The 14,821-nt window shown below is 38.2% G+C and overlaps 1 protein-coding gene across 2 annotated transcripts in view; it reads right to left on the bottom strand.

The window, feature by feature from the left end:
* The window catches only part of SLC44A1 (solute carrier family 44 member 1), a 74,058-nt gene that overhangs the window by 44,705 nt on the left and 14,532 nt on the right, over window positions 1-14,821 (bottom strand). For both annotated transcript variants that reach the window (XM_065656231.1, XM_065656232.1), the window contains exons 2-3: window positions 9,713-9,802; window positions 7,041-7,183 (exon numbers count right to left, since the gene is read on the bottom strand). In XM_065656231.1, coding sequence (XP_065512303.1) covers window positions 7,041-7,183; window positions 9,713-9,802 — 233 coding nt within the window. The remainder of the gene's footprint in view (window positions 1-7,040; window positions 7,184-9,712; window positions 9,803-14,821) is intronic.

Genomic DNA, 14,821 nt, shown 5'->3' with positions numbered 1-14,821 from the left:
ACAGATTACTTTAGTATTTCTTTTGAAATAAAAATTGTCCAGATATTTCAGGTAGAACTATTTAATGTCCAAGTGCAGTATTTTAAAGAGATTCTATCTGCTAACTTTCCATGATGAGTCATTTAAAAACCCAGTGCATGAAGTACATATTATAGCTTCATAGCTAACATCTTCTCCTGGCTATACACATTTCACCACAAATGCTAACCCTACAGTATTGTCCATTCATGGTATAGAGATGCAAAATATTTTCCTATTCTGAAGTTAAACAGTTGTTTCAAATTCTTAAAATTCTGATGATATACTAGGCATTGAAGTACTCTTCGTATTAGCCAATATCATCATATGAAAACATCATTGAACTGCCACATAAAATGCCTTTTCTATTTCTGCAGTCCTCATGACGGGAATTCTTTCTGTAATCAATAAAAATCCCTTCTGCTCCTGGAAAGCATTTAGGTCCTGCTTGAACTCTTTCAGTCTATAAACCAATTGCTGTCTAACCTTCCTGCATAAAAAGACTGTTCTATTATCCAGTCTCAGTATACAAGAATTATTAGTACTTAGTACAATCTTACTTCCTGGAAGTCCATCAATACGGCTGATATCGATTACATGAGTTATGTGGTAACAGACTACTTGCATTCGTAAAACATTCTCTTTCCTTGTCCACATCTCTATGAAAATTATGTAGTACTATTTCCGGGGTATTTTGTTTTTTGCTTAATACATACTACACATCTCAGGATTCCATAGATCATGTAAGTCTAAGCAGCAAGTGCAAACATGAAAACTGTCCCAAAGATACAGCCAAAGCAACTGCATGTGAGCAATAAGCCACTAATTTCACAGTATTCCTTTATTTCAAAGAAAATACTTCCAGTTTATACCAAGACATACAATACTTGTATTAACTGGATACTCCTGTTATAGCTTCCCCCTCATGAAAGCGATTTCCTGCAGTTACTATTCCATACCATAAGGGCATGTGGAAGGAGAGTATCTGCTCCTTTGAGGGTATCTGATCAAAAGAGTCACAAACAAGAACTCACAGAGTCAAACCTGACTAACATGGTAAGGGAGGTTGTGATGGGAACAAACCTGGTCAGTCACACTAATTGCTAAGGATATGTGGAGTGTAAGAATTCTTTCTTTCAGTAAGATTATCTAGCTAAGCACCTTGCCACCTTGATAAGGAAAAGGAGGGAGACACTCAGACATAAAACCTGACCAATTAGTGTTAATGCACACAATAACCAGAAACAAATCCAGTCAATCACAATAACTGAAGGGCTATCAAGAAACTGCAGGCAGAGACTTTGCAACTGAACAGGATGCAAACCTCAAGGTGCAGGATGCAAGGGGGGGTCAGCGAGACTGTGCCAGCTGCCTAAGGGAATGTGCAAGGGAGAGGATTCAGAGAGAAACAAAGATGGGGGACAGACAGAAAGGAGTGTAAAAGGGGATGGTTGCATGTAAACTGATGTTGGTCACTGGTGTGACTGAGCTCAGCACATAGTCGCTGCAGTCTGTCCTATCATTTTACTAAATCCTTTCTTAACTCTGCATAATTCCAGTCTCTATCCCATGTGCAAAGATACTGCCAGTGCTGCAAGCACTAAGTACTAGCTACTCGGGCACAGCGTGATGGATTTGGTGCCAATAACTGGAGTCAGATGAGGGGACTGGGTGTCCCAGGCCTGTGGTGTGAGCTACGAAAGTGAGTGGGATTCCTGTTGGGCAGGGAAGGCTCTTGGCCACCAGCCACTGGGGTAGGAGAAACGTGCATATCAAAAAAAAAAAAACCAGCTACAGAGGTGAAGGGCTCAGTGTAGGTGGCTGGAGCAGGACTGTGGGTAACAGTCAATGTAGTGCTGGCTGTTGGCAGGGGCTGAGCACCTGTACCTTGCCCAAAGTGGTTGTGCGCACGTGTAACTCACCAGCAAACTCGAGGCTGTACCAGCTGGTGAGTAGGAGGCTCTAGGTCCAGGCAGAGGTGTTGGGTGGGCTGAGGGACTGTGCTGGTAAAATCCAGTCCACTTCTACAGTGATTTAAGCTCAAGGGCCAAGCTATAATTTTAGTGACCAGAAGAAATTAGAGTATTTCATAAAATAAACACTACAATTTTAACTCAAGTCTGGAAATTTAGAAATACAATGCAACTATAGTGCCATATGCAGTTTTGACAGAAATGTGCTGTGTTAGCATACCCTTAAACAGACACATGTAATTCAAACACCACACTGCGTGGTTCAGATATGGTTCTGACAGCAATAAAGCAGCTGCAAAGCAAACTCGAAGCAATCAAATCTGTGGCTTCAATCCATGGTCAAGAAAGACAGCAGAAAGTTTTTTTTTAAATTTCTAGCAGCTAAAACAAGAATCAAAATGCTAGGCATGAGCATTACACAGGAAAAGATATTTTGGTTTTTGTTTTTAAAGCTTACTTACTGAAAGTGATTTTACTGCAGAAAATTCTATATTGTGTTACCACAGAACAGGTTTTGTTTCTCACTGGGAGAATGTACTTAAATGTTTTGTGCTCCAATTTCAGTTATTTAGAATCAAAAATAGAGTTAATTTGTTGATAAGAAAGTAACATAGATCAGCAATACAAAGACTGAAGTTAACAAAGTAATCATATTGTTAGAGATGCTTCAACACTACAAATGAAAATTTGTTTGCTATAGGAAATTCAGCATATCAGATTTACAAAGTAGGAAGCATCTTTATACATCTTTATAAAGTACCAGCCCTGCCAAGAAGGACTTGAGAGTACTGGTGGATGGAAAACTGGACATGAACTAGCAACATGAGCTTGCAGCCCAGAAAGCCAACTGTATCCTGGACTGCATCAAAAGCAGCGTGGCCAGCAGGTCAAGGGAGGTGATTCTGCCCTCTGCTCTGCTCTGGTGAGACCCCACCTGGAGTCCTGCATGCAGCTCTGGAGCCCTCAGTGCAGGAAAGACATGGACCTGTTGGAGAGGGGCCAGAGGAGGCCACCAAGATGATCAAAGGGCTGGAACACCTCCCCTATGAGGACAGGCTGAGAGAGTTGGGGTTGTTCAGCCTGGAGAAGAGAAAGCTCCAGGGAGACCTTATTGTGGCCTTTCAGTACTTAAAAGGGGGCTATAAGAAAGACAGGGACAGACTTTTAGCAGCACCTGTAGTGATAGGACAGGTGTAATGATTTTAAACTAAAGGACAGGAGATTCAGGCTGGACATGAGGAAGAAAATTTTTACAATGAGGGTGGTGAAACACTGGCCCAGGTTGCCCTGAGAGGTGGTGGATGCCTCATCCCTGGAGACATTCCAGGCCAGGCTGGACAGGGCTCTGAGCCACCAGACCTGGTTGAAGATGTCCCTGCTCATTGCAGGGGGTTGGACTAGATGACCTTTGAAGGTCCCTTCCAAGCCAAACTGTTTTATGGTTCTATGATTCTTTGATCTTAACAGTCCACTTTTCTGAAAATCAAAGTTCGTTAAAAGAACCTCTGAAATACAGCATGATGAAAATATTACTGAAATAAAAATAACTGCATGTAATTTTTAATGTCTGCCTCCTGTGATCATAATAAAAATTAGAAATTTTAAGCTCATCTTTAATTTTAAGCTGATTCCTATACATAAAGGAAAATAAGGAAAGAATACATTTCCAAAAGCCGTGGTGTCTGAAAATAAGGTCAAGTTGTTCATCCTGAGGCATGTAATTCAAAATGAACTTCAGTACAACTTTTCAAAGTGCATCGTAACTTTTTTTTTTGGTACAGATCTATAGCATAATCTTCCTTACGCTTTACTAACATTTTGAGCTTATATTGCAATGTGTTTCTTATTTCACTTCTGAAAGAAAAACCCAGGTTTCTAGGCAAGTAATTAAAAATATAATTTCAAAATGACCAAAGGTTAAAACAAAAAAGGCATAAACAATTTTGGTTTCTGACTGGTGGCTTACTAGGCAAATATCCTATTACCTATACATGTTCATGAGAAATACAGGAGTCTTCTCTTCCCTTGCAAAACCAGGAAGATAAAGCATCACAATTTTGTACACTACACCTTGATTCTGGAAGCACTGTGGCAAATCCCATGAACAAGCCTGTCTTACCTTCAAGTATTTTGTACACTCCTCATATTTGCCAGTGTAATTGATTTTCTGTCAGCCCTCAACGCATCTCTTCATAGGCAAATGAGTATTTTACAGAAAAACTGTTGGCTGTGATCTACAAGCATCTTATCAAAATAATGGAACAGTGAATTAAGTGAACACACCCACCCTAAACAAATTATTGGTAGGGCATATACAGTTTCACTCAACCAAATTCTCTGTGTTGGTAGTGCAAACTCTGGGTTTGCCCACTAGCTAAACACCAAACATTTTCCCAAGTCAAAGACATTTATTAACGTGGAATGCCATCCTAACTCTTACCTACAGCAGCACATGCAGATTTTCTTGTACTTTAGTGAAGAGCACAAACTGAATTCTGTCCAAGCAGCAAAATGATTGAAACTCAGACTGAACTAGCATTTCAGGGACTTATATTTGGCTGCCATGGCCATCATTTATTTGCAAATAAAAGGTCACACGTTTTAAACATCCTTATAACTGCCAAAACTTAAAAAGCAAGTAGCTTATTTGAAGCAGATAGGTTTAGTGACAATTCACTGTCAGGGCTAGACTATAATCCCGTGTCTGACTCAAGAGCACAGCCTGTTAAAGCTATACTGTGTTTTCTTTGTAAAAATAAAAAGATGCTAGATTCATTCTTTGTTGACAAAGCCAGGCTGTAAAATCCTTCTTCCCAACATTTCATCTCACTGGTTTCAGCATATCTGATGCACACAGATCAAACCATATCTCTGTGAGGACTCTGCTGTTCATCCTTACCACCCAGATTTCCATATCCACACAGACCATTTCCATTTCACTTCCTCATTACAGTGCCTATGAGTTGCTGTCATTTACAAGGAAGAAAATGTTGTTTTTACAGATTATTTAGCTTTTCTGCCTTGGACTGGGAAATGAAAACAGAATTACCCTGCAAGCAGAATCAAATGAGAATAACTTCATGTTTCTAGAACCACATCTGTAGAGTTTAAAGCCCTTTCTTTTTCTACACAAACTGAAATGTACAGACAGGAAGACAAGTTTATTTTTACAGTGTGTCTGAAAAGCACTCCTATAAAATAGCATGAAGTACTCCCACGAACTGTACCTCAGACACCACAGGAACTCCATTTGCTAGACACAGACACAAAAGAAATTGTTTCTTCTGAAAAATTGCCAAGCAAATTTAAAAAGCTACAGGGTGTGAGAGTGGCAAGCATCACTCACTTAGGTAATAACTGGCCTCTTCCAAAGTTGGGTACCCTGGACTGTAACAGGCACTTCACTATGAACAGCTACAGAATAATTTGCCCTAGCAGAAGGTTTTCTCTCACTCTTAACCAGAGATGATGATATCCCATATCAGTGTTTCCATTCATTTGCTTACGTCATGCCTCAAGGCATGACACCTTTATCAGAAAAACATAATCCTTTTGAACTTTATTAAGACTTTGACAATCAACAGGCTCTATTAACTGTGTTAAAACTAGCCTCCGTTTTTATTTGCTGTCTTTCAATCTTCCCTTTAAAAGAGGAAATAACTTAGCAGTGGTAGATGTTTCTCCTCATGCTGGTCTGACTTCTGTCACATGTAGGAGACTACTACAGTATTAATTGTTGTATTTCAATAAGGCGTCTGAGTTTCTCCACCCTCACACAAACTCAGACACCATTTTTCCCCCGACGGTGAGTTAAGTTTAAAATCATAATTTTAAAATTTGTAGTTTCTCACAACACAAGAATGACAATATTGTATTGAATATATCTGATTTTAGAAAGTGCTAAAATATTTATATAAAAAGTAGGAAAATAGTGCTGCATAAGTTTTAAGTCCTTCAACCCTCCTGGCAGTTGTGATTAGATTAAGAAATTATTCTTTTGACAGAAGAAATCTGTAAAATGTTTCAGGCTATTGTATTTAACTCAAATTCTTCTGGTAACACACCAATTACCTAGCCACATTAAATCCTGAAGTCAGATATTTAGAAATCTTTAGTATAACAACTTGGAATAAGCAGATATTAGGAAAGGATCCTTCCAAAATAATTCATGCAAATTATGGATTTTCTGTTAGTCTAAAAGTAAAATGTGAAGTAAAAGGCTATCATACTCAGAAATTCTTTGAAGTAATCAACAACGAAAGAAACATTTTTATTTGTCAATTAATACCACTGTTTTAAGGTTAGACTAAATAATTTATTTTCTAAAGTCACTCAAGTTGTACAGACACACTCTAAGCACTGGCTGGCAGACAAACCTCAACAGACATTCATGCGTTTTCAGCCTGTCAGTCCAGAATTCTTGTTACTCATCTCCAGTAGTACTGCAGTATGATGTTCTTCTGCACAACGGATACAAAATACCTGTGCTGATTCTGACCCGTAAGTATGTGTTTTAACATGACACTGCTCAATAAGAGCTGTGTGCTGCTTAAAATTCTGTGCTTTTCTCCACAAGCCACTTATATATATTCTGCTCACAGTTAAAATTTTGAAGTCTTGTTTTAATGTGTCATCTTCTCCTAAGCTCAGTGGCAGAAAGTAAGCATACAACATCAAAAGTAAACCATTTCTATATAGATATCAAAGGCCCAGTCCCAAATCTGATAATACATGTCATGCCTAAAACCCTACAAACAACATTCTTCAGTGGCCTGATACAATCTCCTACATGAAGCAGAAGCTAGGAACGTGAAATTCCTCAATGACTTAGCTGTACCCATATTGCATATCTGCCAACATACACTCTCGCCAAGTACTGTTGCTGGTTATTAGAAAAGATTGGGGTTCTATAGGTGTGAGGAGTGGAAAAGGACAAGTAGGAATGAGTTAGTAGATCTCTTCTCCCACTTAATTGAAAATCACTCTCAAAGAAAGAATGGCTCTGCCTTTCCTGTTTTACAGAATGAAGCAAGTGAATCACATACTCACTTCTTGTGTGTGAGGTCCAGACCACTGTTCACTATTCCCTCCACCTTGACATTTTTCTGTCCACAAATATTTCCATAACTATCATATCCCGAAATCAGTCTTGCAGCTGCTCCTGTAGCTATTGAAAAGCCACAAATAAAACCCTGGAAGAGAAAAAAAAAAAAAACCCAGAGTTTAGTAATACTCCATTTGACAGCAGGCAAAAATCAGTTTAATTCATTTGTTTCTAAGCAGAGGTTCTTTAAAAAAATCTTTCAGACTGAAAAAAGAAAGACAAGGAAGATCCACAGAGAACTGTTGTGTAACTATAGAATTGAACGCAAGCCAAAAGAGGATTCAGACATCTAACATTGCATGTAATCCAAGCATAGTTAAGAATCTTATAGGTGGGTTTTTTGAGAGTCATATTGTCAGCAAGCAGTGCATGAAGCAGAAGGGAGGCGAAGGGAAGACAGTGAAGGAGAGCTACAGGCAGAGCTGGAGTTGTCAAGAGTTAGTACGCATCTTAGAGGATTCCAGACAGTCCAGATTTTTCTTGCTTTAAGTTTTTTTTCTTTTCAAATTATGTGCTTTTGAAGATGAGCTAAAATGAAGAGGTCTATCTGACATCAGTTCCTTTCAAGGAAGTCCTCTAAAGCAAAGCACCAGGTCAAGGTCATTACGGTTTCAAATGCAGGAAAGAAAGAGACACAGAGCAAGAGAATACAAAATGGCTCAGACAAAGTAATATGGAAAATACGCTATGTCAGGCAGGTCTTGCTGTGAACTTTTAGAGATATTTCACTAGCAAAACCAAGATCAAGGCGGTAACTATGAGAACAGGAGGTTGGCACAAAAGCAACACCACTGACAGGGAGAAGTGAACCATCCGCTCACTCTGCTACAATCAATGAACTGTTTTTACAGATGAGGCAAGATAAGACTTGAAAACGGGAAGGAGAGTAAACAGCTGAGGCAAATGCATGGAGCAACAGATGGCAGTGACAGGATCAGATGAGATGATGACAACAGGTAACAAAGTCGGCATGGAACAGTTAAAATGTGGGTGGTTTTAAAAGTCTGAAAATACAGAAGAATGACCTCTGATGGACAGGCTATCAATATAGATAAATTCCAGACAGCAAGCTGGTCATTATCTTTCTCTTCCCAATGCACTAATGCACTTATAGACTTAATACTCAAAGTGAAAACAAGGACAAAGTGAGCAAAAGGCTATCACAGATAATAATTAAGCTGATTTTCAGCATTCAATTTCAATTTCTTGGATCCCTTACTATTCTGTAAAGGACATATTAGCATGCATTTTACACACAATAGAACTCAGGTTCTTACCTGGTTCAATATTTTTTTCTACACACAGGGTAAGGGAAATCATGCAATTCCTCCTCCATCTAAGCTAATTTACAACTGTGTGAGAATGCTCTCCTGACCCATCATGGCACCTGAGCCTTCAAGTGAAGTCCCCTAGAACAGTAACTAACAGGGAATACCCAACAAGATAATTGCTCTGTATATCATATTGCTTAGAGAGGAAAATCTGGAACACTTACCCACAGCAGACTAATTTATAATTGGTGGAACAGGTAGGTATAGACTGAGTAACCAGAGAACAACAACAAAAGCAGGAAAAAAAACAACCACAGAAGAGAACTGCTTATTTCAGCAAGTACTCTGCTTTTTACAAGTTTAAGATATTCACATTACAGTGAGAATATAATTAATGCTTTACACAAAACATTATCACCTTTCCATTTGAGGCATAGTCAATGACAAACACTTTGGGGAAAGAAAAATAATTTTTTCTATGGAATAATTCCAAAGACTAGAGACCAAGGGACAGCAGAAAAGAAAGCTGATGGTGCCCAAGTCCCAAACTCCTAAGGGCTACTGACTGCAATACAGAAGTACAAGACAGTGACAGACGTTCTCTGTTTAGGAAGAAAAGCATACATAGGTCCATGAAACAAAACAAGATGAAAAGAAGTGTATTTTTAATTTTCACTAATCTGCAGCTCTTGAAGTTTTGGGTTTTGGTTTGGGCTTTCTATTCAAGTGCACAGTGTTGTGGGGCTGTCTCGAGAAAGGTTATCGTCTCATCACACAGGACAAAGCTGGGATAACTTGGAAAGAAAGATCTTACCATTAGTAATATGGTTGTTCATAGGTGCTTTTACTAAGCATCCAAGAAAAAAAAAAAACAAACACAAACAAACAAATAAACAAAGCCAAAAAAACCCCACAACATGAAACAACCACAACACCAAAAAACAGTCAACTGTTTGATATTCAGAATCTTTGTGTCTCAGCACAAAGTTTACTGTGATTCACAGAACCACTGACCAGACTGAAAGCTATCATTTCTGGGACATCCACAGTCCCATAAGGAACATGAGTCAACTGATACCTCACAATGATGAAAATCACTTACAAATGAAACTGGAGTTTCCTGGGAAGAGGAGCTGGAACAAGAACTGGCACAAACAATAAATTATGGATGCCCAAAGGCCTCTGATAGGTACATACTACCCATTTCTGTTCTACAGCTGATGGTTCCTATGCCGGTATACCCTGTCCTTACCCAGTGACTGGGTTACTGAAGGGTTTTAAAACTTCTAACGAATGCAAACACTTCAACTATATAACATCCACAGAATAGTTCAAGTTTTACTCACCATTCCTATGCAGAAGAGGATGAATAAGAGCAGCCATGGTACATCTGTGCAGCTGTGGTCTTCCAGAGGCTTCCACTCTCGCTTGGAGCTCTTGTGCGAGAAGAAAGAGATAAGGTTAACAACACTTTTTCAATTGTCTTCTGCTCATAATAGAAAAAGGCAGAAAATTATTCTCCAGGGCAGTAACATACAGCAGGAGTTATCTTTAAACTCCAATATCGCTGAAGCAGCTTGGTCAAAAAAAGTAGTGAGTGTGGCCTATGAAAAACACTTCAAAAAAAGTGCCTCCACTGGAAGCCAGATTGACAAAGAATTATTTATCCAGGAAGCATGAAGTTTAACCAGGAATTTACAGGTATTACTCCACAAAAATGGTTGTTTTCACTAATTTTTTAAGTGACAGAAAAAAGAAGCTAAATGGCATGGAATCAACAACATCTGCTATTGCAGCCTTCCACAGTTACCTTCCAGTAATCCACTTTCCAAGGATGAAAGGTTAAACTTTTCAAAAGCTCCCAAGTTTTAAAACACTATTGTCAGGTTTAACAAGTACAAGGCACATAGAAAGAATGTAAAAAATTGCTGTCAATTAACAGTTCTCTACTTGCCAAGAGGCAGCTGAGCTGATTCTGTGATTTCAGCAAAGAAATCCCTAGTCAGTATTTCCCAAGTGCCGGAAGGAAAGTTGTGTATTTAAAGGCCGATATACTCAATGATGGAGGCTCTATTGCAAAGTGTAAAGAGGCAGTTTTAAGCAACTAAAATAGTTTGCTGCTCATGACGTAAAATTTCTCAATAGTGTATACAGTGCTAAGATAATTAGTCTGTTGCAAACAGTGGTTTTGCCATCTAGGCAAAATGTTTTTAAGAAAAAAAATATTTTGAGAAAAGCATGAGCATTGGCTGTAGCTAAAAACTAACCACAGATTTTATATTGATTATAGCTAATTTTGAAAAGACACAGTAACACAGACAAGCTTTTTCAATTAGTTCTCAAATACTAACTGTTCACATATATCTACTAAGACTCAAAAAAATGCACACTTTTTCATACATGAGGAAGAAAAGGAGATTGATACAAGAAGAATACAGAACACCTCCCTTCAGAGAGCAAAAGGGGTAACCTATTCAAATTTGGAATTTTTTTTCATCTCAAGACTCTGAAGCATCTTCAAGACTCTGTTGACAAGGCAGCAAATGTCAGTACTGTGTTAAAACAGAATGGTTGGATGAAATGTCAACAGCTTTTATCTCCAGTATCTATTTTTGCAGAATTTTTAATCACAAAAAGCTATAGCATGTAACTCACGTGATATTAGCAAGATTTTTTTTTGTATTAATGACTTTGTTTTTTTGCTAATTCACAAACACAAAGCAACCTTTTCAAATATTGCCATTAGAAAACTACAAACCAAGTGCAATATAAATGAAATCCTGCGTGCACCATGCTTCAAAAAGCACAGGTTTTTTTTAGTAGTCTGGCTTTGCATTAGGGAATTCCATGCTACTTCTGCAACCTTTTATTAAGGAAGTTCCACTTGCAGATAATTCTAACTGTGCAAATTCACTCTGAGTTCTCAAACTTCTTTTTATTTTCCTCAATAATCAGTAGTGAGAGATGCTAAAAGGTCATATTATGCACTCTACTACACTCATTTAACAAAATTGTCTTCTCATCTTGGTGGTTCACACTTAAAACTAATACACTACTCAAACTTAACATTTACAAGAAGATTGTGACATTTATATTGTTATAATTAGCATAATCATAATTGCATAAAATACGTAAAGCTTCATGCTTCCTATTCCTAAATCCACTCCAAGAACTCTGAATTCTTAAGAGATTTACTTTTACTTATGAACAGTAGAGATAAATACCAGCTATAGCTGCACTTTAAGAGCAAGCTGCCCTTGACAAAAGAGGGAGCAGTAAGATGCACCACATAAATGTGGTTGGTTTGTTTTGTAGGGGGTTTTTTTATCCTCTCTGTACCATCTGCAAAGAAAATCTTTTAATAGGATTTTTTAAAGCCACTGGACATCCTCTGGAATAGCTCTGGCAAAGATTCAGGTTGTCTGACTAGTCACAGTTACCATAAGTAATCCATTTTATTTTCTAAGTGGACTGCAATTTATTTGTCAAAAAGAAACTTGAAATGACATGGTGTAGCACATAGTTAGAAGGTTACACAGAGGAATTCATTCTGTGACCATAGGCTTTATTGTGCTCCAAAACATAATTTAAAAAAAAGGAGGTCGGTATTTTAAACAACAAGTACCATTGGAGGCAACTGAAAAGGCACTAGATAGTTACTAACCTTCCATTTAACCATCAACCATACTAACATGGTATGAAATTATACATCTTAGGAACACCACCCCTCTCCAGCAGCCTATCCAATCTTTCTTCTCTCCAGACCTTGCTACAACCCAAGCTAGCTGCCATTATCTATCTGCTGTTTTCTTCTCAGCTGATTCCTTCTATTCCGGATTCCCACAAAATCTTCTTCCCTAGCTTCACAGCCCTTCATCCTCATCTTTGATGTTGGTGTCTATGTCTCTCTAGTGTCTGCTCCCTTAGATGTTTACGCAGACTGTGATATTCATCCTTAGGCAATACAAATTGCTAATCTATGGTCAACATAAGGTCTAAGAAGTATTGCTTATTCTGCAGGCTGGAAACGATGCTTTGTGTCTGTTGTAGCTGAAATACCATAAAATTTTAGCAAACATGCTTTGTCTGCAATCCTAAATCAGCACTTCTACTTATTTCAGCCTTTCCTCCAGACAGATTACAAGCCTTCAGTATTTGCTGATGCAAGAAAGCTAGATAACTTAGCGGGGAAAGAAAAAAAAATTATTTTATTCATGTTAAGTTTTCTCTTAAAACAGAGCTTTCATAATTTATGGTATGCTCTCTATAGATAATGCCATTAAGAAAGCGTAGGACTTCCCAGGCACCATTACGACAGCACAGAGAATCAGGAGCACTAACAAATACATATCGGAACTGTTGGGGGCAGCACATTTTTACAATTATGTCTTAACTCCACACCTAGAAAGCCAGATATCTAAAGTTAGGCTTTTTCTTGCAGAAGTATGAAGAATGCCAGCACACTAGCTGTTGCCTTTTCTAGTTTAATTCATAGCTACATGGTCTCAACCAACGCAAAATAAAACGAGGCTATTTTCTTGGTATTCATTGCATCAAATCATTTCAAAACAAACAGAGAAATCTGCCCCTCCAGATTTTTTTCTTCTCCCTACCACTTCTGAAATATACCTTTGCCACATCAAATAGCAGACTTGAATTTACATCTCTTCTGCATACTGTAATATACTTCTTTACAGGTATCAGCCTAGCACAAAACTGATGGTTACCACTTTCACAATTGTAACAGCTATACCAGACACTAACATATAAGCACTCACCTGCCCCAACCAGAGTGCAACACACACATAAGAGCACAAAAAAGTGTAAAAGTGTTACATGTCAGCAGGAGACTACAGATGCAAAAAGCTGCAGAAATTTTTTCAAACACAAAATGTCTCATGCAATGTACAATTTGGGAGTGATATGACTGAAGCAAGAAGCCAAGTAACGAACATCTGTAGTATTATACATATGGATAATCAAGCTGTGGATAAGTAGCAAAGACGTGAGTTATATCAGGATGAAAATGGAATTTGCCATCAACAGAGGATGTTGCAACATCATAAGAAAGGCAGCAGAAAGAAATCCTAAAATCCTGTACAGATCATATGTTTCAAGAAGAAGAAAATGAAGCTACTGCTGAGACAGATGGGCTCAATTAAGGACACCACAGTGAATAACTGGCCTGAGTAACATCCATTGGATGAAAAGGAGACCCAGAGAGAGGTTAGATTCTAGGCCTTACCTCGTCTAGTGAGTTTAAGCTAGCGACTGGAAAGTATAGGGCTATTTTGATTTCCATATGAACAGATATGTTGTAAGAATAGTCATGGATTCATTCAGGTAGTTAAGGACAACAAATAAAATCAAACCAGAACAAGCAAATACAACCCTCACATTTTTCAGCCCTAATTAGGTCTCAGAAGAGACCCAGGATAAAGGATGTCTCATCAAAATCCTATAGGAAGATTCACTAGTCATGAGGAAGAGCAGTCTTGCGAACTGCTAATCTATCCACAGTGTTAAGAAAGCCAAGAGAAGACAAAATTTTAAAGCAATGTCCACAGCCAGCAAAGCCAAACTGAGTTAAACTTAATGAGATACCAGTTACATGAGCGATGCCATTCTGGCTCAAGAAAAGGCTTCCAAGTGCACGTGCTCTGAACTCCTGGAAGGTCCACATCCAGGACAAATTGTTCATTACCCCTACTTGTAAGTAATGCTAGAAAAAACCTTGTATGCAGATGTAGGGTTTTCCACAGTGACCCAATATTCTTCTACTTCAGCATTTGGTTTAAATCAGTTCCACTGCAAGTTAAAAATAACAGAAAATACAGAAAAGTTGAAATAGTTTTTAAACAGAGATGCGCACAGATCATTTTGACATATCCTCTTAGAAAGCAATAAATTCTGTTGTTTTAGTTTCCCTTTTTCTCTCAACCTGTTTCTAATACAAGACGGAGTGGCTGCAAAGCATCCAGTTTTCCATTTGCAGGCATTGATAACGTGCTTTCATATTTTCTATGCTTAGAAATAGCCACTTTTTTTATACTGAATACGAGACATGGCATTTTGACTCACTGATTGGAACAATCAGTCCCAGATTTACAAAGTTTTTTCAAGTCCTAGCATACTGAGGCACTTCAGCATTTGGCTCATTCCCTCCCTATCAGCTCATACCATGCTTTAAGGATGTGACTTTTCAGACCACTTAAAATTTCTGAAACTTCTGAGTTACAGTACTGCCAGACACAGACCTAGTGTATGGAAACTTCACTGCTTTCACCACTTACATTCATTCATTATTTGACCTTTCCTTAAAGACTGGATAAATTAATAAAATACTTTCCCTTCACCAACACACACTGAATTTTTAAACACTTCTAGCCCTCAGTCTCCCTTTTACATTACATCCACCTACCAAGTTTTTAACATCTCAATCACAACAGCAACTG

The sequence above is a fragment of the Caloenas nicobarica genome, chromosome Z, assembly GCF_036013445.1.
Source record: "Caloenas nicobarica isolate bCalNic1 chromosome Z, bCalNic1.hap1, whole genome shotgun sequence".
NCBI classification, from domain to species: domain Eukaryota; kingdom Metazoa; phylum Chordata; class Aves; order Columbiformes; family Columbidae; genus Caloenas; species Caloenas nicobarica.
This window is presented reverse-complemented; position numbering and strand designations above follow the sequence as displayed.